This window comes from Athene cunicularia, assembly GCF_003259725.1.
Source record: "Athene cunicularia isolate RWA chromosome 2 unlocalized genomic scaffold, athCun1 chr2_part1, whole genome shotgun sequence".
NCBI classification, from domain to species: Eukaryota; Metazoa; Chordata; class Aves; order Strigiformes; family Strigidae; genus Athene; species Athene cunicularia.
In genome coordinates, this window is record NW_020799095.1 from 141869408 (window position 1) to 141892297 (window position 22890).

General features: G+C 40.2%; 1 protein-coding gene across 1 annotated transcript in view; it reads right to left on the reverse strand.

Annotated features, from left to right (window-relative positions):
* MTSS1 (MTSS1, I-BAR domain containing) overlaps positions 1-22243 on the reverse strand; it is a gene marked incomplete at its 5' end in the record, with an annotated part of 117196 nt that extends 94953 nt beyond the window's left edge. Inside the window, 3 exons of the mRNA XM_026841522.1 lie at positions 12782-12855; positions 15555-15616; positions 22193-22243. Of these exons, the coding sequence (XP_026697323.1) occupies positions 12782-12855; positions 15555-15616; positions 22193-22243 (187 nt within the window). The remainder of the gene's footprint in view (positions 1-12781; positions 12856-15554; positions 15617-22192) is intronic.
* Between the last annotated feature and the right edge of the window lie 647 nt (positions 22244-22890).

The following is a 22890-nucleotide window of genomic DNA, read 5'->3' on the forward strand; positions in this document are numbered from 1 at the left end:
CTTTCATGTGGGCATGTGTAAGAAATCTAGCTGCCCTCAAGATCCTGTGAGCAGGTATCCACCTGTTCAGCCCCAGTAATGTTCTGGGGTAGTTCGGGGCACGCAAAAGAGCATATCTAGGATCCTAAATAACATTACTGAAGAAATCAGGTGGCAGGAATTCCAGACCCTGCATTTTTTATGCAGTCACTTTGCTGGAGTTACACAGCATCTCACACTGGATCTCCAAAACAATTATGTAACTTGGACAAACTTTGCAGACAAAGACCAGAAGAAATTCTTACTGTTATAGATGGGTCATATAAGAGAGATGAGCCTGGCAATATTTGACATCTAAGTCTTGTGGTCAAACTACCACTTCACACCTCCATCCCAGGGGATGTTCAAACCCTCTACAATCCAGGACTATTCTTGGAAGTTGGAAGTCTTTATTTTTCTCTCCCTTTAACTAGACCTAAATCTCCATTTAACTACAAATCATTGCAATTATGTAAATTGCCGTTGTCACATTGCTTGCTTAAAAAAAAAAAACCCAAAATCCAAATTATACTTGAAATTATAAATTCTGTGCATCTACATACTGAAACTATTGTTTGTGGCAAGATATGTCATTACAAAAAAAGAGCTAAAGGAAGAGATTATTTGCCTTGTGTCCCTTCAACCTTTCTCTAACTGTTGGAAGCAGTGAATCAAAGGTAAAATGAACTGACTTGCCCCAGTTTGTTTCCATGCAACTTAAAGCTGCATCATTAATGTTTAATGTTTATTCCCATTGGTCATGAGAAGCTTTTTACATTTCATTTAAGAGATGATCTTTCTCTTAAAGAAAGCAAGAGAAGAAAGCTATTCATACATCCTTCATCTTCTGCATAGATCTAGAGGGCACAAATTTTGAGTCCAGGTTCCTTTTTTTTGACAAAAATCATACGTGAAAATAACTTGGAACCAAACTAGGACTAACCTGAAGTAAACAGAAATTAAGCATTAACACAAAAACATACCTCACTTTATTCATGACAATCATGACCTCAAAAACTGAGATCTAGAGAGGCTGAAATTCTGACCATTTTCAACAGATTAGGCAACAAAGTAGTACATTACAGAGGGGGAGAGCTTCGAAAATTATACTGAGTAATTGTACTTTTTAACCTGACCACACCTTCATTAACCAACCTCTTCAGAGAGCACAGGACAGACTTCTTGCCATGCTGGTTCCAAAATTCCTTGGCAATATTCACAATGGGCACGCAGATAGGTGGTTGTATGCACTCTTGAAGGTTTTTTCCCCTTCAGAGAACCCATTAACTCTAAAAGACACCTTTATTCTAAGAAGTACAGTTATTTTAAAATACTCAATTACACTGTACATAAAGTCACCCTACAGCCTCCCAACCACCTTCTTCACTGTCTCTACAGACGCACACCAGAAGTTGAGCTTTTCCACCCTACCTGGGAACATACACCATGCTTTTTATCCCACTCCTAATTTTGGAAGCCATTAAATTAGTGAGGTTGCCAACAACAAAACCAAAAAATATTGTGAAGAACAGTCTCTGAAAACAGGCAGCCACTTTGGAGACAACTGTTAAAATGCAGCTTGAGAAGCATGGAGTTTATAACTCCTACTAAGGCCAACCTCAAGCTTACAATGAAAGATTAAAATCTGTTAGTCTAAATCAATTATCCAACCTGAATGTGCATGGTGCATTTGAACCACAGTCTGGAGAGAGCTTTGCATCACAGTACACACTCAGTGACAGCACTCATTTCCCCAGCAGCAAGCTAAATTTCAGCTTAATAGCTCAAACATTCCCTTGACTATACTCATAACCAAGACTCCTGCTTCTACAGTAGCTACACATGAACTCTTTACCTTTGAACCAAAGTGACTAATGCTCACACTGAGCTGCTACTCTCCATGCAAGATAACCTAGATTTAAAATGAATACACACTACTCACAACAGCATCAGAAGGAAGAATGCTCTATTGGACTGCAGTGATTTTGCAAACTAGTAGAAAATGAACAAGCATTAAAAACAGGGATAATCCATCACAATATGCATTTTAAGTATTTAGTAAATGTACTTCAGATTTAATTTATTTATAACAACTCAGTGTTCCAGACTTGCATAACTATGTTGTGTAAAAGTAACAAATTCTTATTCTAAGACCTCATTTCTCTGCTTAGTAACCTGCTTGCAAGGAAAGGAAATTTCTTTTACTTTTACAAAAGTATATAGACGAAAATGATTTCTCAGCAACATGGGTCATTATATTCTTGAATGACAGTTTCCAATCCTGCTTCTCAAACTGTTAAATCATGTCATCTCAGTGTCAAATTGTCTCAGATTATTCAAATGCATCATTACTCTTAACAGAACCAGCTTAATTCAGTAATATATTTTTTCCCATTGCTATTACTTTTTTAATATGGACTTGCACATGTAAACAGCAAATATAAAAGATGACCTTTCTGAACATTTTTTTTTTTAAATAAAACACCTCATTTTTTCATGAATACGCACCTGATGTCCCCTAAATATTCCTAGCACAACACATGCAGGCCCTCTTTGTCCTCCATCTATTTATTCCTCTCTACACTCTTCTTCAGCCCCTCCAGCATCCCCAAATGAGTAAGAGGCTATTCTTGGGGTGGCCAAGTTAGGGCTTCCCTTGAGCTGGCTGAGCAAGTGTCACTCCTCACTTAACCAAGTGTGTGCACACTCGTATGCATGCCTACAGGTACATAAGACACAACTTCACCCTCTCCTCAAAGATGTTTGCTTTTTAGGGGAGAGGGCTTGGGGAAGAAGCAGGGGAGTACATGCTCATACACACCCACTTTTCTAGGACATCCATGAAAACTAACCTTCAGTCATACACAAACACATCTTTATACGATACTTTCAGCAATACCATAATACAGTTCAAGCTTGGCTTCAACGCAATTCTGGGGAACTATTGGGGGGGAGGGGGGGGAAGGGGAAAGCCCAAGCCATTGCTGCCTGCCTAGGTCCAATTTCTGTATGTAGAGTACTTCTCTGGATGTAGACCACTGTTCTGAATTCCTCCACCACCTCCGTAAGGTGATAAAAGTTTTGGGTTTTTTTTTTTTTGAAAGTGACCCTAAATGGAAGATTAAGTTTAATTTTCATGCACCTGACCCCACTATGCCTTTCTTGCAATCTGTGCAAACCAGGCTTTCCATATTGCCTGGCACCCTGAGAGCCTACAACCTACAAATCAAGCTTCAGTCCTCTCTATCCCCTTCCATGCTTAACCCTGCAAAACAAACACATTTAGTAGGTGTGTCTGGGCCTAAGTGAGGGCAGAAGCTAGTCCTGCAGATGAAACCACATTAACAGTGCTATTTATCATGCTCAGCAGAACAAACACCAGCTCTGCTTCAAAACAGAATAGTGGCAACAGCAATGGCTGTTATTCTTGGGAGAAAACGGACCCAGTTCCTAGGCTTAGGTTTCACTGGTGTGGGCTGAAGTGACTCCAGAACAAACACTCATCGGTGTATTCTTCAGTGTTTCCATTCAGCAGCTCTCCCTCAGGAAAAAAAATAAATAAAAAGAGGGAAAATAAAAGGCACACCCCTACCTCACCTCCAACTCCATTTTGCAAAATGCCTATTTTTAGACCTCAACGTATGCAGAGGTGCACAGCACTACTACTGTAGCAATGGCAGCCACAATCTCAGACTTCTTGTTTGTTATCAATCAAAGAGTCATACAGGATTGCATCAAACCACAAAATACGCTCAAATACAGCTCTGAGGCGAAGTGCCAGCCAGCTCCTTGATATTAGTTACTATAGAAACCAGTCCCTTGGCACAGGCACTCACAGCAGGAAATCATGCAGATTTCAATTTTACATAGTAATAAATGCTGCAGGAGAGGAGAATTTCACAACAATTGCAGGGGTTGATTGTACAAACCCGGACCACTTCTACCCGGTGACACCACCACACTGCAGATGAACGTGCTCTCCTCCCCTCCCACACAGACAATTGCCACTGCTATTAGTTTTGAAGTGGTTTCCACAAAGCCTGCGTTGGGATGGCTGCTGCAAAGGTTGCAGCATTTTTCAATGGCTTCATTAGATTAGAAAACATAGTTGTTTTCACATGCAAGAAGCCCAGGTGAAAACAATAATGAAAGCAAAACCTGCAAGGCAGTAAAAAGATTTAAGCTTATATAAGCACACAGAGTCCAAACATTTTACAGGAAGTACAGTCAGGTCACAACCCAAAGCTCATTTGGAAACAGCCCATCTTCCCTTCCCTCTCCACCCTATCCAAAAAAGCAACTCCAATGGAGGGCAGGTCACAGATTAATTTGTAGAAAAAAAAACACTGTAGAAAGCACAAAGACAAGAGGACATCTCTAAGCCCTGAAGTAAAACAGTGAGGTAATTATATTATTTTAACTTTTCAGAAGTAGTTCTACAGGTTGAACTTCCATCAGGCGTGGGAGTGGAAGAGGAAGACATACAGCACAATGCACTACTTGTCCTAGGCAGATGCTAATTTTCTAATGAAGTTCAAGAACCAGCAAGGACTCTTCCCCACCTCTCTAAATGAGCCTGTAAGCATGAACAGTGCAAGTTTTTCCTATCTCAATCAGGGAAAAAAAGAGCATGGAACTGCTTCACTGAAGAAAACTAACATGGAAGGGAGGAGGGAAGGGGTGAACAGCTTGCACAACAACAGGGACAAACATTTGTGCTGGCAACACCCAACAAATCATCAAGCAAACAGAAGGACAAGAAAATTAAGGATGCTGGTCTATTTTTAAGCAAGACGTCATTATTACCATGAGCATGCACTGCTTCCCTGCGAAGCAGCAGGTATGCAAACATGAGATGAATCATATCACTGAATAAATCACCTGGCAGTAGGAAAGCTAGTTTGCATGGACACACATAGAGCAAACATACGATCTACTGTCCTGACACTGTCCCAACAGCGTGTGGAGGAACATCCTCCTGAGAGGCAGACTGCTTTACAGAGAGCAAAAAAACCTGTTAGACAATTCAAATGTCACTGGTGCTTCTGTTAATGAATTTTCTTAATCATGAGCTAGAGCTACATTGTTCTGGGCACTCCACTCTAATATATTAGTCTTCTGTAATTTCACTTTTGTATGCCTCATGTCATCAGAAACAAACAAACCTAATTTCTGTCCAGCTAGGCTAGGAATAGACTTAGGGAGTTACAGAAGACATCCCAAGTTAAAGCAAGCATTTTTATGCCACAGCCTTTGCACAAAGTACCTTGCTGATATAAAGAAATTCTGCGAGTGGTTCTAGGGACCTACAGTGTGGGGTGCGGTGAGGCTGAGGTAACTGCCTGGAGTCTGGTTGGGTCCACACTCACCTCCCCAGAGACGTCTTGCATGAGGCCAGTTGATAGCACCACCTGATCCTTCACCATCACATTATCTCTTCTTGGAAGCTGCCTCTGGGGTGACCAACAAGAGAACCACCGCTGAACCTGCATTTCAAGACAGCTGTAAAGCACAGCAGAAGCACTGCAACTGCTCTGCTGTCTCTACAGTACATTATGGTAAGATCCACAAAGCAAGAAGCACTACTCTACAGAAACCTAGCTTACTCTGAACTGATTTTTTATTTATCGTCCCACACCACACACCATATCCCTTTCTGTCTCATGGCAAATAAGATACTAAACAGAATGCAATGAAAGCAGATCTTCAGCTACCTTTACTATCCAACTGGTGACAGATTTAAAAGGAAAAACAACTGCAACAACTTTCTTGTTGTGGTTACTGTAGAATTGCTACTATGTGCCAACTAGCAATTTATCACATCAAAAGGCTGACTAAATTAGCCTGAAAGGGGATCTCCTACCACAAGAACATGTGCTACACTGAGAAAACCAACCACCAACCAAAATCTCAGCCTCCATTTTCAAATCCACATCGAAATCCATTATCAAAAGGATGCTCTTGCATCTTTGATTCTAACCTAATAGATTATCTAAAGGAAATTCTCAGAACCATTTGTGATTTATCCTCATTATTTCCCAAACTGGATGTTTAAGACATCAAAAATCTGCTTCTATTGTTAAGACTGAGAAAACTCGTTGGAGCTACAAAACCAGTATTTAGTTACTGAAGTGTAGGTGCTCTGCATGAAAATGCCCACAGAGATACAAAGTCATCATGTAGTTCGGAACAACAATCAATCCATCTATCCCAAGCCTGCAGAAAAACCAGGACCTCGTATCCTATCTTACTACAAGCAACTCAGCTGCATAAGGAAGGGGATAGAAAGAACTATAACTAAGATTGAGTATATGAAAAGTTAACTTTGTGTTGTTCCCACTCCCCACACTCCAAAAGATTTCCGATTCAAGTGATAGTAGATTTACATTGTCATAAAGAGGCCTGCCTTACCTTAACACACCTGCCCACTCCTTCGATCAAGTATTAAAAAAGCTTATTTGCTTCTTACCACCTCATCCTTTTATTTTTCTCCTTTACAGAAGATAGTCTTGCATTCAAATTTTCTGCTTCTGTTAGCATACACAATCACCTGGCAGTTTCAGCCCTTTCCTAACAACACTTCAGTCTCTTAGCAAAGCACCTTAAGCTCAAAAAAAATACTGGGTTGTAGGGCATCACACTGTGCACCATACCAAGGGGTAGCAGACTACATAAGTTATTATAGCAATTATTTATATCTATTGCCCTGAAAATTTCTCCTTAATCAGGAACATCAAAGCAGCGCAAACGTTGCCAAGGTCCCTGAGGTAGGTTTCATCATTTCCTTTTTCAAGGAAAAAAAAAAAGTCAAAATAACTAAAATTTCTCTATGCTGTAATGCATGCACCCACCCGAAGAAATGGCAATGGTAATGTTTTGTCTGCAGAGCAGCCCTGTTAATCCCCCAAATAAAAAAATCTAGTCATTAATAACCAAATTACTTTTCCTGTGTTTGGGCATATAAAAGGTTCATCCCATTCTGACTGCTCCAGCCAAGCTGGCTCACATCAGCCGCAGAGTTCTCAGGGTGCCACACTTGTTGAAAAGACACGGACTGACATTTGCTACTTGTCTAGAGAACGATGGGAGTACAAAACCAGAAAATAACACAGCAGTTCCCGCTATGTATGTGTTTTGTAGTTTTCGTAGTTCTAAGTGGAATTTTCAAGTTCCACTTTTCAAAATGCAACAGATGTGTAATATTCATCTAGCTTCAAAATTATCTGCCAACAATTTTGAATTGGTCCTGTGTTTTGCATCATCTTCATGAAAGTATAATGGAAGACTGAATGGTTCATTTAAATAATTTTCTTCCTGATTATTTTATATTTGAAAATCCACAAAGAAAAAGGCTGGACTGTATTACTTCACTTCAAAGACTCCATGGGAGGAATAAATGCTTATTACAAAGTCTTATCTTAACTGACAGGAAGCTCAAACAAAGGTTTGGTTATCTGAGTAAGAGCATCTGAATTTAAAGAGGAGATAGAATGACAAAAGAATTGGACAATGAGAACCCCTTTCCTCTTGTGCCCAAGCTTTGCTTTCACTCTGAAATTATGCACACATTATCATCACAGCTCCCCAGACTATAGCCAGGAGCATAAGAGTTTATTTCAAAAATGTTATACTGATTTTAGGTCTACTGCTATAGATTGTGGTCCTTGCCCTCCCCATGATCCCCTTTTTTTTTCTCCCATGAAAATAAATAAATAAATAAAAACCCGCCTTTCAGTACCACCCATAACATTTTGCTGTGGCACCAAGAATTTATCCCTGGGGTCACACTATGACTTATTTGCAGCGAGCGAGATACTGGTTCAGAAGGCACACTTACTTGGGAGATAACAGATGCTAATTCCAGCACTGCAACACTTTGTGCAGCTTGTCACCTTGGAAAACCACTTCAATACATACCATTTATATCCTGGTTAAGATGACAACGAAACACCCAGAGTAGGGACTACCTCACATAATACCTGGAGCAACATGGATGCAGAATCTGCCTAGGAACACAGATCTGCAGCAAAGGTACTATTTTAAGCAACTTTTTTAAACATGAAGAGCAGTCAATGAATACTGCAGGACAAGAGCTACCAGAGGCAGACACTCACCATTATTAATGAGATTTACTTTTGTAAGTAAAAGCATTAAACCATATTTACATATCAGCTTGCTGATAAAGTTTAATGGGCCTGAAAAAAAAGTACAGACACTTCAATGCAGCACTTCTTCCAGGCTGATATACCCGGCTTCTCAAAAGGGTAACACTTAAATGGTTATGCTGGTTTGGTACCCTGACCCTGCTGCATGCTATGCAGGCTCAAGCTGACTTTTGCTCCCAGGTCTGCTCAGGGTCCCTTTGTAGCTGGTTGATGACCATCCACAGCTCTTCCCTCCCCCAGCCTCAGACCCACTCTGCCCACCAGGCACCCTCAATCAGAATTTCCTGCAACTCTTGACAGTAGTTCTGCATTGCCTTAAAGTCCTCTCAGACATCTGTAAAATGAAAGAGATGGAAAACATAAATAGCACCAACCAGCGTGACAGATGTCAAATTCACCAAAGGCAGGGAAAACATACCTTTAGTAGCACTTGCCAAGTTGAAACAAGGCATTACAATCCGTGGAATCCAACTGGCCAGAGAAAGTCATGTGATATGCCGAAATGTATCTTAAAGTGATTTAACTAATCTGCCAGTATCATATCACACGCACCTATGCATATGCAAAACCCTTCAATATGAATGAAAAACAAAAAACCCACAAGACTGGATATCAGCTGCCTCATTAACAATCTCACTTTGAAGACCAATTTTAAGCTTCAGGGTAAATCAAAGCTTTTAGATCATCTTTCCAGAAATTTTAATTTACACCTGTGAAGATGCAGGTAGGTAAGACGGGGGCAGTTTTTTTTCCATGGAAGCCACTGATGGTGTATTATGCAGATACATAAGTGTGCACATCTTCACATTAATCTCCCTCATAACACAAGACAAATAGTTACTCTTCTCACATCCTTTTTCAAGTTCCTGAATTCCAGCACTTATCTACAAAGGACATTGAAATGCAGGGGAGGCAGAATACTAGCATACAAAATACAAATCAATTTACACACATCCTTTTACATACTGTTCAAACTCAACTTACAATATGTTTGTGTGATATATGTTTATATTTGGGATGCACTGTTTTTGCTTTCCTAAGAGAATAAATTTTTAATGCACAAAATATCAGGTAAACAGTGTTAAATGAAATTAGACTTAAATCTCTTTCATGCTTCAGTTAGAACTGATATGGATAAAAACATTCAGAACTTCAGATACTGGAAGACTTAAGCCATATTAGAAAAACTCACAAGCACGCACCTCCCCAAAAGGAAATGTCACTGGGATTTAAAGGTATCCTGAAGTATCTATTTAAATTAAGATTTTGTGAGTATTCTCTTTAGCAATCATAGTGAGAAATAATACCAGATACCACTTCAGACTATCAAGTTCTGCCAGGCTGTATGCCAAACAGATGTAGCTTGAATAATACAATCCGCTAGATAGATGTGTATATCTTGTCAGAGCTCAAAAGTCAAAACATCTGAAGGAATTCTGTTTTAAAAATCTCTGGTACCAGCAAAAAACAGCACATGCTGCTATTTAGCTAGCATTATTAGAGAATTAGCAACGTAATTTCACAGAGTCTCCCATCCAAAGTATGTTTTCATATGATCAGACCCACAGAAATAAAACCTTCTAGCAATAGATGCATCAGAACTACTTTCCCCATGTTTTTCCTTGTCAGGCTGAAATCAAAAATCATTGAACTGAAGGAACTGAACTCAAGGAAAAAGAGACACTAAACTTTGGGTTGATAGGCATCTAAATGGAGAGACAGCAAAGAAGGAAGCAAAAGCTGAAATGAGCTGGTCATGAAATTCATTTGTGTACTGAGTCACCTCAGAACACTGGATATTTTACATTCATGGCTTTTCCTTCTTCAAAAGCTACAACGTGAAGAAAATACAGCACAGGTTATCCGACTCATCCAACCACAGGTTTTACCGTAGGCAGTGCTCCAGTTATGACCTCTATTTGAGCTCGAAATGGGAATGTGAAGATAAACATTGTTACCGTTGCAGAATTAGAAGAAAGTAAATGACACAGAAAGATGCACCAAAAGGAAAAAGCCAATGTTTGGAAGCAGCGGTAATGGCACACAATGTAGAAAAAGATTATCAGCTGGAACAAAGACTGGAGTTGATGGACATAAGCACTGGGTGTCTGCAAAGGTAATCATCTCTTCTCACGTGTGTGTGGACATGTACATCCATGTAAACACTTTTTCTTCTTTCAAAGCTAATGCTGATGCAAACAGATTAAAGAGTAGCCAGAGAGTGCTTCTGCTGACTGATGAAACGCTTTCATCACCTACATCAGTGGGTCTTAAAATAACTGACCACTTTCTGTAAAACTATAAGCAATTACAAATAAAACGCAGCACCCACCTTCACAACGCTTCAGCCATCCTACAAGGAACTAACGCTGTTCCTCCAGAAAAGGCATCTGCTTCAGCATTTTCATATACAGTTTCCAGAAGCCGAACCTGGCTCATGCAACAAGCCAGCCTTATGATTTAAGATACACCGACCCTCCCTGCCCTTGTCATGGGAAGTGCTACACAAGTCTTGTGTATCTCCAGAAGTTGAACATGATCTCTCCTGATTTCGGTTAATCTCTTAACTGAGAACCCTTTAAACAGTGTGAAGCATAGCCAAGTGTTCAATTAGACAATCAGATGCATGATTTTATAAAAATTGTAACAGGTAAAAATGTAATGAAGAATTGTTCCAAGTTAGATAACTCCACAAAAGGAAAAATGGGAGTCCATTAAAATCCCCACATCAGAGAAGAAAACCATTAAGTTTGTTTAGATTTGTTTTCTGAATATAGTTGTCTATACTAACAGCAAAATATACTTTTATGAAATTGTGCCCTATTAAGTCACAGGGAGTTTTGCCATCATCTTGAATGGAGCCAGGCTTTTATCCCTGTTTCACAGCAAGCTAGAAGGATTTGTATTGTTAAAAGACCAATGTGCAACCTCAGAGATGCTCTAAGGCATTAGATGATTTATATGTAAATACTTGAATGAGCACGAGTGGAAGTTGGGTTGGAAGGCAGATCAGAACCACCAGCTTGGAATTTTGATTCTTTGCCCAGAACATCACTTTCTAAAAATAAAAACAAGATTCCCTTCTATCCTTTCAGTCAGGAAAGGCAGAAAGACAACAGAGGAGCTATACAAATTTGGCAGGCCTGAATTTACAGAGCTCCTTTTGTAAAGGATGTGTTCGAAGAGATAAGAAACAAGACACGATGCCTGTTGGACATGGTCCAAATAACACAGCAGAAAGTGCAAAATACCCTTCAAAATTCCACACAAGCCATTTTTGTTTGAGAAGAGTTTCAGTTGTTCTGGTATCTGAATGCAAGTTCTATAAGCCTGCCAGCACAGCCAAAAGAAAAGTTTCAAGGATTCTGGTAAGGTTTACTTTGCTTTCTCCTTTGGGGGAAGGATAAGAAACATAAGAGAGCATGCTCAAAGGAAAGACATGCTAGAAATCCAAGTTAAGTTCTGCCTTGGGTCTCATCCTTCGTTTATTCCACTTTCTGAAGTGTTTATTATTTTATGGGAGTAGATTACCCATTATTTACAGAAGGTATACATATAATGATGAACTTCTTACTAGAACGTAAATATTAGCTTTAAAAAGGGAAAAAATACTCTTCCCTTTTGTCATTCTGTGGCTTGATACTTGTTCCAGCAGCTACCACTACTCCTGTTAGCCAGAAATGGAGGGAAAAGTCTGGCAGAGCTTGCACACTGACAATGGAAATGCACAGTCTTTGTATTAGCATATTACTTTCTTACTCTCCAAGTCAAATGATAAGGACACATTAAGACTTTTTAAAAAGTTACAAAACCTCTAAGGTTAGAGGTGACCAAATGCTACTCTCAGCAGTGACATATGCATTTTGGATTTACTCTTCAGCAGCAGCGCACAGGGACACTGTGACCATGGGGAATGCCCTACTGCTGCAGGGACATCTGCATGTAATGCCTTGGTCACTGGGCATCCAACATCAGAGAAAAGCAGCCTTTTGTTTCCTTCCAACTCAGCAGCCTGGAAAGATTGCCAGCTGCACTATTTTGGCCTCCATACCAACAAGCTTAGACTGTTACCCAGAGAGGCCCACAGACCAGGAAAATTAATTTTGACCAGTAATGTCAGATTTCAAGAAAAGTAAGGACAAGCAAAGACTTTACTCAAAGATACAAGTACAGGCTACTATCATCATTATCTGCAGACCCCAAAGGCCATAGCATCAGCTCTATCTTCAGCAACCCTGTGCTTACTTATAACAGCTGAATATCAAGCCTTTTACATTTACTTAAGGTACAGAAGCATCAGTGAATACAGATTTCAGTAACTCTTGCTTTCTAAAATATTATTCATCAACATATAATTCAAATGGTAATTAAGAAGTGTTCACATGATTGATGACACATTTAAATTACAGGTTTCCAGCATTTTTTTTAGTAGACAAGATTACTTCCTTTTTCACATACCGCTTTTTCAAAGTGCAAGTCCATCTAACAGATGTCTCACAGATCTGCTTGTCAATGTAACAAGTTAGACTTTTTTATTACGATAAATGGTATAAACCACACAGCATTTTGTTAAACTCAATATTGACACATCTGCTTACCACGTGTATTAGTAGCCATGTCAGCCACTTTCTGAAAGGCATCCAAAAAGGCAGCAGCTGCTACTACTGTAGTCCTGAAATGCATACAGATAACAAAACATTAGCAGTGTCTCATTGCTGCCTATTTAATTATTGCCAAAAACATTTAGGCTTATAAAGAATACCACTGTGAACTTGCAGAGGCCACAAAAAATATCCTCTTTTATATCTGAATTTAGCCTTTTCCCTCCTTCATTTCTTAATCCCTTCCTCGCTTTGTGTTAGCACTATGGACTTGGAGGCAGCCACGCTAATTCTGTGCTGTGAATTGCACAGGACAGGTGCTATTTCAAAAGAGCACAGCCACCCCCCCACCCCCTTCTAGCCGATTTCCTCTGATGAACTAATATTAAGCAGTCAAACATGAAAAACAAATCTAATACACATTATATTGCACCCATTAGTGTACAAATTACAGTCACTCTATTTCCAGAGAACATATATGTTTTAAGAATAAATATGAAGGACCTTTCTTTTATCTAGGATCCTGATCAAACACCTTCCTGAATTTCTCAGCTGAGGAGCATGAGAATCCCTTGAAATAGATAATAGCAACTTCTTGGAAATCGACTGGTCTGGAGTTCTTGGGCAAACAGAAAAAGAGGAAAAAATATCCACTTAAAAAAAAAAACAAAACAAAAAACACAAATCAAAGCAATCACACAGCACCACAAACAACCCCCAAATCCCCCAAACATCAAAATTTTAAAAACCCTTTCTGATCTAGTGCTCCTCCAAGCAAGCCCCTTCCCAAAGGGTACACCAGCAATCGTGGACACACTACAGTCCAAAGCGTAAACCGCTCCAGACCCATCTCCATCCAGGTTTGGAAAGCACATACAGACCACACGTCTGTTCAAGTGGACAGCAAAACGTGAGTTACAATTTTCCCAACATGTTTGTTCTACAAAGTAGGTCCTAGAACCCCAAACACCTCAGGTCAGTACCAGATGTCCTATGGCTTACATTCTGGTTGACCCAATTTAAGTAAAAGTAGGCCAGGGCTCTACAGGTAAAGCAAAATCATGCCCTCTCCACAGTTACCTTGTCATTCTGCTTCTGCGTATCTTGTCTACCAATAACTCTGATTTCCTCTCCTGACAGTAACAGTCATCCTCCCCAGGCAAAATCCTGAAGGAGGACAATCAACTTCACTTTGTTTCAAGAGCTCCTTGCTACCCTCAAAAAACCCCAAGAGACCTGCAGGACCTCAGCCAGAAGGACCACAGGACTGCTTAATTAGGTCAGGTTTTATGCAAGTCTCACTCCAAATATGCCCAAGATATAGAGGACATAATTGGCACTGTAGTAAGTAGCCTACACTCAGCACTAAAGATCTGAACACAAAAAACAGGCTTGAGAGGACCAAACAAATGCACAAGGACTCCACATGCCCAGGAGATTAAGGGGGGGCAAAAAAAAAAAACCAAAACCCTGACAGCTAGCTAGCAATATTGAGCCCTGGAACCAGATAACCTTTTCTGGGATTCTCCTTAACAGTGTTTGTGTTGTTCATCTTCCAAACTTGTGGGTCATGCCATTATTCACATACCATGCTGTTAATTATTCATTCTATTGCTAATAACAAAGTTCTATTTCTCCAGTAACAAGATCCAGGAAGACCTGGCTCCAGCTCAGATGACATCTGCTGTCCTTTATCCGAGCACACAGAAATGAACCAGAGGTAAAAGGCTCACATTTGCTAGAAATGAACAGCAAATCCTCGCACACAGGCTTTCAAGCTGCCTGCTTGCATGTTCCTGTAGCTAGAAAAGCACTACCATTGACTGAATGCAACACCACAGGACTGGGAGATAAACAAAAATACCCCTCATGCCTTCCCAGAAGGCCTGTGTTTAAAGAGTACAAAAGGCTAGGAAAGTTCTCCATTCCTCCTCTTTCTCTACTTCCCCTGCTTCTTCCACACTCACTCAATGGGATGTGATTGCTAGAAAAGGAAAAACCACATGCAAGTGTGATATTTTAGGCATGGTGTGGCAGAACAGCATATTCCAGCTGTTTAGGGTAAATGAGCCTAAACCCTAGCTCCTTCAGGAATGGTTCACAACGCAATGCAGAACCGCAAAATAGACTGCCAATAACCATACCCATTACCACTGCTGCTGTGAAAAAACCCACCGATGATCTGCAAAGCACAGCCAGACTGTGGTTCAGGGAGAGTTGGGAAGAAATGGAGCTTAGATTCACATTAGCAGAAACAGATTTTACAAGTGAATGAATTCTAGAGATAGTAGAATTGGTCTGAGTATGACACACGGCACTTATTAAGCAATGCAGAAAGCCATTTGCAAATTAAACCCTGATAAAGTTTTAACAATCACCAGTGAATGATCCACCACAGGAATTCTCTTCATTTCTAAAGCAGAAGAAAATGCTGTTAAGACTACCAAAGACTCAGTATTTGGATACCTCTCCTAATAAACCTGCTGTATTCTGCAACAATAAAAAGGACGACACAAGGCTAACAACAAACTTTCCGGTTTTCCCTCAGAAGCCATGCGATTTAGCTCATTTTATGTTTATTATGTACATCTGGTGGTAAATTATGTATTTTCCTAAATATATGAAAACAGAAATAGTAGTATGTAAAAAAATTACATGCATGGGTGTTGACCAATATGGACAATTTTACCGGAACATACTTTGCAAATTATCCTGGCAGAAACTGCACTTAATGTTTGCATGGATCTTGACTCAGTCACACAAAACTTACCGGAGCTGAGACTGCAGTTTTCCAGCTTTGTTTATAAAATCTTCCCAGACTGGGTAACTTCCCTGCAAGAACAAGACACAGTAATGAATACTTAATTTGAGAATTCTGGTTTTGCTACTCCAGATTAAATGAAACTAGAAGCAAAGCAACAACTGAAACTTTACTAAATCCTAATCCATTAACACCAAAATGTATTTTTCCAGAAAATTCTCTCTTGCATCCTTAGACACCCGTCCCAAGCAGATGGAAGACCAAGTGTTTCTGAATGTAGATGAAACAGGACGTCCTCTGGGGAGACCTTACAGATTTTCTAAATAGAAACACTGAACAAGAAGAGGGATTTCAACTAAAGCAAAGAAATGCCTTACTTTAGATGGACACAACAAAGCCAATCTATCAGAAGTGGGGTAGTAGGATTTTCCAACAACATGTACACAGAAGCTCCCAAAACCAAATGCATGACTCCAGTTGTTCTTCTCTACAAATGGATTCTCTGTGTCATTACCATGTCATCCCATCCTCTTTTAAAAAAAATTAAAATTTTAAAAAACTTTACAATAAAGGTCTGAGTTGACCAAGAGACCACCTCAAACATTGTCTCAAGGTAACTCAGCAATCTGGCACAGAAAATGCACAATGGCCATAAAACAACAAAATTTCTCAACAGCTGCACTGTAACTGCAAGATGTGCTTCCAAAACAGTCCCAAACGACCTTGGAGCTGATTTCTGAGTTGAAGCCGATAAAGCAGTGTGCCACTGAGTGTATGCAAAGTTTGTAAGAAGGTTTAGTTCTTCCTGACTTGAAGTTTTCTGCAGATTTATTTTCCATGTTTTAAAACTGTATTAAAAGCCCAGATTTTCGTTTAGAATATGGACACCAAATGTTCTTGCAAGTTCTGATATTTTGCAAAGTTTAAAAAAAGTACTGATTTTTATGGTTAAAAAAAATCATCCATTTTAGACCAAAAAAAGGTTAACTTGCTCTCTGCACAGCAAGTGCAAATTTTCTGTTAACAGCAGAAATTGTGGTAGAAAGAAACCTCAGAGTTTCCCTGTGATTGGAGTCTAGGGAGTAAAATAAAATATCACTGCTTCCTTTAATAAAGGTATAAGACTTGCTGTTACCAAAGCAACGACACAATAAAACCCAGATACAGCAGATCCTCAAGGCTATAACATTACTCCAGCTCTCACTGGAACAGGTTGCAAGCAAGTGCAGTTGCTTGGAGCAAACTGGATCCACCTCGATAAACTGGTCTTTTTTTTTTTTCTTCTTCTTCCAAGTAAAACAAAATCCATTGCCCATACTGCCATGAAAGGCCACATTTTGTGCAGAGCAAAGACGGCCCCTTTCCCAAAAGCTGACAGCCAAATTCCAGCTCCATGGTACACCCCGACAGGGCAGCTCCCTGACATCCACCAGGGAGCCTACTGGTACTCTACATTTTTTCAGCAAGGGTTTTGGGTTTTTTACTTAAGGAAAAAAAAAAATAATCATAAAACCCCAATATAAAACAGGTGTTCATAAAACCTCATTGTACCTATACACGACAGAGCCAGTGGGAAATGCAGAAGAGAAAATAGCAGTTATTTGGGTGGCAAGACCTAGAATATAAAGTGCTTTGTACTAAGCAGAAACTGTCAGACATTTAAGAAAGTGAAAGAAACCCAACAGTTATTTGAAAGCGGAAAAAAATGCTATTTCCTTAAACCTATTAGTCTTACTGAAATCCCCTACTCTGAACGTCTCTCAGTGTTTGTCTGCATGCCGTATATGCATTATGCATGTGTATGCCAGGAGCCCTGAAAGCCCTGACAATTAACAGCAGGGCCTGAGGCTTTACTGGATTCTGGAGCAAAACGAAGCCGGCAAGCAGAGGATACCAAAGCAGCCTGATTATGTTTCCATCTCAGTGGTGTATTACCCAGCTAAACGTGCCTGATGGCATGCAGGAGATTGACACCAGCCTTGTGTTTAGCTGCTTCATAGGGAAGCTTAAGATACTCCTATCAAAACACAGCTCAGGAAGAAAACACCTTTTTTTTTTTTTTTTTTAAGCAAAATTAGAATAGTCACTACACAATTCCACGACTATTTATTCTGTGTCTTTTAAAATGTTCTCTTTAAGCCAAGCCTACTTAAATAAGCTCTAAAAGCTCACTTAAATAGTTTGCTGTATTTGGTTGGTTGAAAACAACACAATCTCTTCACATGGGCACTCCTACTGGCCAAAAGCACCTGACCTCATTTTGAGCAGTAGAAAAATGCATCATTTTATTTTAAAATATATCACTGAATTAATAACTTGGGTGGTGGGATTTGTTGTGGGGCTTTTTGTGGTTGGGTTTTTTTTTTTTTTTAATTGTTAAGAAAACCTTTCAGCTGTACACCACCAATGACAAATTCCTGAATTATCTACTCAGCTTGGGGTATCTTGATTTGTTTTCTACAACTCTGAATTCTAATAAACTCAGCTGCAAATTAAGAGGAGTTTATCTGTGTTCCAGTAGAATTGCTTTCACTCTTCCCTGCTGAAGACACATCCACAAGCTCTGTCAGGAACACAACTCAAGTCTTGCACATAAATTCTGTGATCCCTCTGAGCTTTTCCAAAAAAAGACTTCCAGCACCACATTTTTTGGCTGGAACCAAAGCCCCCTTGATTCCTACCTACAGCATAAATGCACAATGCCTACCACTTCACAGGACCTAGTAACTGGAGTTTTATCCCGTCGCCAGAACCTAGGAAACAAGGAAGCCATTTAGGGATGTTTGTGGGGGCAAACCAAAGACATGACATAGGAATCAAACCAGTGCTCTAGGTATTGCAAGGCTCCAGTACCCCGGGGAGCAGCTCCTTCCCAAAGCCCTCTTCACATGCCACCTTAAGCATGGCAGTCCTGCCGCCACTCCGTGTCTCACCTCTGTGTTTGCAATAGTTCTTGCTTTTGTCAAAGAAGCCATCAAGAGAAACGTTAACAGTAGCGGAAACCACATGCTAAGAGAGCTATAAAACTTAATCCTTGATTTGACATATATACTTTTGCAATTTTAATGCAAAGAAACAGCAGGTGGAATTAAACATCTTTGGCTGTGAAGTGCTTTTGCAACCAAAAGCCACTTACAAAGAGTAATAACACGGTATTTTTAAATGCTGTCTCTCCAAGAGCTTCCTCTTCTCCTTTCGCAGTTTCCAATTTCAACCAGCTGATAAAGAAAATCAATTTTCCCCCCTTTAAATGTCAGGGTTACTCAGGCCCTGGCATTATCTGTGAAAGCAGCAGGCCTCCTCCACCTCCAGCCCCACTCGGAGAAGAGCTGTTCTACAGGACTCTGGGTCACAAATCCTCTTTTTAACTCCTCGTGGCTTAAAAGAGAAATCAGTTATGGTGCAGGTTTGTTTAAATAGTTTTCTTGAAAATCATTAATGGTTTAATCTGGGGACTATTCTGCCCCAAATAACTTCGTGCCCAATTATTTCTTCACCATCAGACGAAGAAATTTGACATGTCTTCTGTGAAATGGATGTTTCAGCATTACTGTACAGCGCTCCATGGTGCCAAGTCCCCTCGAGCTGCTCAGCGCTGCTCGCCCACCCATCAAGGCCAGTAGAGCCATAACATGCCATTATCCTACCTATTGCTCAATTAGACAGTTTATAGGTGATTAGTCACCTGATCCCAGGGCCCCCTCCAGCTAATCTGCACCACACACAGGCAGGGAACCACCTTTCCACCTCAGGGCTGAGGAACAAAATGGTGCCTCGTGCCTGTCACTGATGTAGCCAGTCTGCAATTAGGGACATGAAACAACTTTCCCTCAGGGACAGGCACCACAACAAGTTTTTGAAAGGCACCAGGCTGAGCTGGCAAAGCACCTGCAAGTGCCAGACACCAACACCCAGACCCGCCACTGTCCATCCAGGCAGCATTGTCCATAGCTGCAGCTCCTGGGGATGGATCCTCCCCGTGGGCTGCTGGGGATTCCATGAAATCCCATCAACATCCAGACCCATGGACTTGGGCAGACGTTTTAATTTTTGTCTGTCATCATTCAAATCTATTTTGTCTATGATTCAAATCTATTTTAATTGGCAACAAATTTCATCTTCCCTAGTTGAGTCTGGTTTGCTCACGACAGGAATTGGCAGGCTATTTCCTTGTCTTTGCCTCACCCCCTGAGCTGCTTCATCTTATTTTCTCCCCTGTCCCACTGAAGATCAAGAGTGTGGCTGGGTGGGCACCCGGCCAAGGTCAGCCCACCACACCAAGAACAGCCGGCAGTGATCACTAACAGGCAGCTTTGGAAGGAGCATTTAAACCTTGGATGAAGAATTATTTTTTTGTGAACCAGCCACCCTACACAAACACAGCTCTACAAGTTTGTTTTATGCTTCTTTTCAGGCCAGCAATCCTGCAGTAGGAGTGAGAAGAGATGATTCTCAGCGATTTCTCAATAAAGGAAAGGTAAACTTGCAGCAAAGAATCATATTTACTGAGATTGTTATTGATTACATCTAACAGCAAGAATAAGAACCCAGATTGTTGTATTTAAGATTACAACTTGAGTATCAGCAGTCTTGACAGTTTAAAACTGTTCTGTCACTCCTGCTAAGGAGTTATGATTCTTCTTTTTCCATTAGAAGACACCTCCTTTAGTAATTCATTTCCATGCACCCCAACTCCCACAGATGAAATGCCTCACATCTTCTAAAAACCCTTGACAGAATTCTTTTAAGTGCTTTCATTTATCAGAAAGGCTTTCCAGCCCTATTATCAGCTTTGCTGGGCCACCGAGTACAAAGGCAGCAGAAACAGTTGGTATCTTGTTCACAGCAACAACCCATCCAAACTTTGGGACAGGGAGAAGGAGAGTGCCAGCTGCTCTACAGTAAAGCAAATTCAGAATCTATTTTTGGCTGTTCCAGCTAAAGAGGTAGGAGAGAAAGGGACAAGGTGGGCAGTGCTGTGATTTTGTCTCACCAGTTATCAAAGCAAGAGCTGTATGCCTTCCAGAAGAGTAGTGAACAATGACCATCTACAGACTTCAGTAAAATGGAAAAAAAAAACAAACACTACACAGGTTACAGGAGTTAGGACTTCTCCACTTCAGTGTAGTCATTCAGCTATGACCAGCTAAAAAGTAGAGTCCCAAACATATCACCTATCAAGCTTCACACCCTAGTAACACATCCAAGTGACATACATCTCTTTGGAACAAAAATTGTCACTTTGCTCCTGCATGTGTCCTCCTACCCCTCTAAAATAAATTATGCTGAAGACAAAATATTTTTATATAGTTTTATCAGATATCAGAATCACAAAGATTATTATAAATGTCTCATTTGTGGCATTTACTACACTACCTCCAAATAGCAAAGAGACTTTATTGTGCTAGACACCATACAAAGTCGCAGATGTTACACAAAAAGAATGGCCTGGATAAGCAAGTATGGTTTGTACATAGAGATTATCACTTTTCCAGGGGGCCTTCAACAGGCAAAAACAGGAAAAAGTGGAGGAGTAGAGGAAAATAATGACAGCCTAAAAAAAAGTGTTCCAGCCACAGATGTCTCAACATATGGGAAGATGCAATGGTTGACAATCAGTTTCCCTTCCCTGCTAACATCTGGCACTGGAAGTTTTTCCCCTTTTCTAAAAGAATCAGTAGTCAACTGGGGAAAAAGGCACTTGGCCAGCCACAACTGCAAGATTTACAAAGCGCTACCAAACACTAACACGTTCATCCGTGCAACCCACAGATTCAGCCAAGCCCATGACTCATCAATAGGACTGCCCTGTCCTTTAATAAACCACAAAAACTCTGGCAACACACAGATGAGCAGAGAACGAACACGACCTTACACAGAGTTCATAACTGCTCTTCTCCATCCAAAAAATTCTGCTTTGCCTCTTTCTATGTTGAAAAATAAACAATTCAAGAGCCTGTCCATGAACCTTTCTAAGCTGCATCCATTTCCCAATCACTCACCATAGTAAGTCTCAATCTTTCAACAGACCAAAACCTAAGTTTTGCTGGTGAGAAAGACTTCACTCTTTATGAGGACACAGGTGTATACAACACTTATTCCAAGACTTCTTTGCTTTCATTTACCTCATTTCAAATATACAGAATCATAGAATGATTTGAGTTGGAAGGAACCTTCAAATCTAGCCCAACACCCCTCCCACAGACAGGGACATCTTTCACTAGGGTTTGAAAGATTATAGTGCATGCAAGTGAAAGCATATCAAAGATCAGATTAAGATGTCATTTAACCTGCAACTACCCTTCAGGAAAGAAAGCAGAGGTACCTAAAGTCTTGTATCCATACATCTACTGCCATTATTTCTGCCACTTGTTTAGGGAACTGTAGGGTTAGAAATGAGTTTCCCCTCAGCACACACAGTATAAATATGCATGACAAGCTTTGCTTTCACAAGGCAATATATTATCACAACATTACAAATTATGCAACAAAACACTACTGAAGACATCTCATATGCTATTAAAAAAACCTGTCAACTAGGTATTCTACACATCACAGAACCACTCATTTAGTATTTTCAGAACTGTTTGGTTTTCAGTCTAAACAAAGCATTAGGACATTGAGAAAAACAGGTTATAGCATGGTACCTTGAGAAAGTCAAGACTAAAATCCAAGCAGAAAAGTCCAGAAAAGGGCAATCACCCCACTGGGGGAAAAAAAATCACATAGGTATCAGTCATCTCTACATTCCCAACCCACTGGAAGAACTCTAAGTAATACCCAGTTCCTGGAGCACTGAAATGCAGCACTTCTTAGCATGAACACAGGTATTTATTAGACCTCACTAACTATTTAAAGGGGGAGGGAACCTACATTTGGTACCATTTTGTTGTTAGAGCTCTAGAGTCTTTAATTTGTATTATAATAAAGCCTACACTGCACTAACCAATATTTAAACATTCCCAGTGGAGGGTACCAGTTGCCCCATGGTTGTGACTTCCATTTGTAGTACAGCAAGGACCTGTGAAAACTTATACTCTTTGGTTGCTGCATGGCATCCTGCGTTACAACCCAACTTGTGGGCACCCTTGCTACATCAATAGGGACCACGTCAAATCTGTACTGTGCACAGTCCCGTTTCATAGTTTGCAAGATGAAGAAACTCAGTTCTAAAGCAGCCATGGTGTGGTTTAAATTCAGGATCAGGTAATTAAAAGTTAGTACTGTAAGAAAATACATCACACAAACATACAGTCTCTCTTCCTCTCTAAACACAGTAAGTTACTCACAAGGAGGGGGGAACAACTAGCCGACAACTAGAACTTTTATCCCATGCTACATTAAA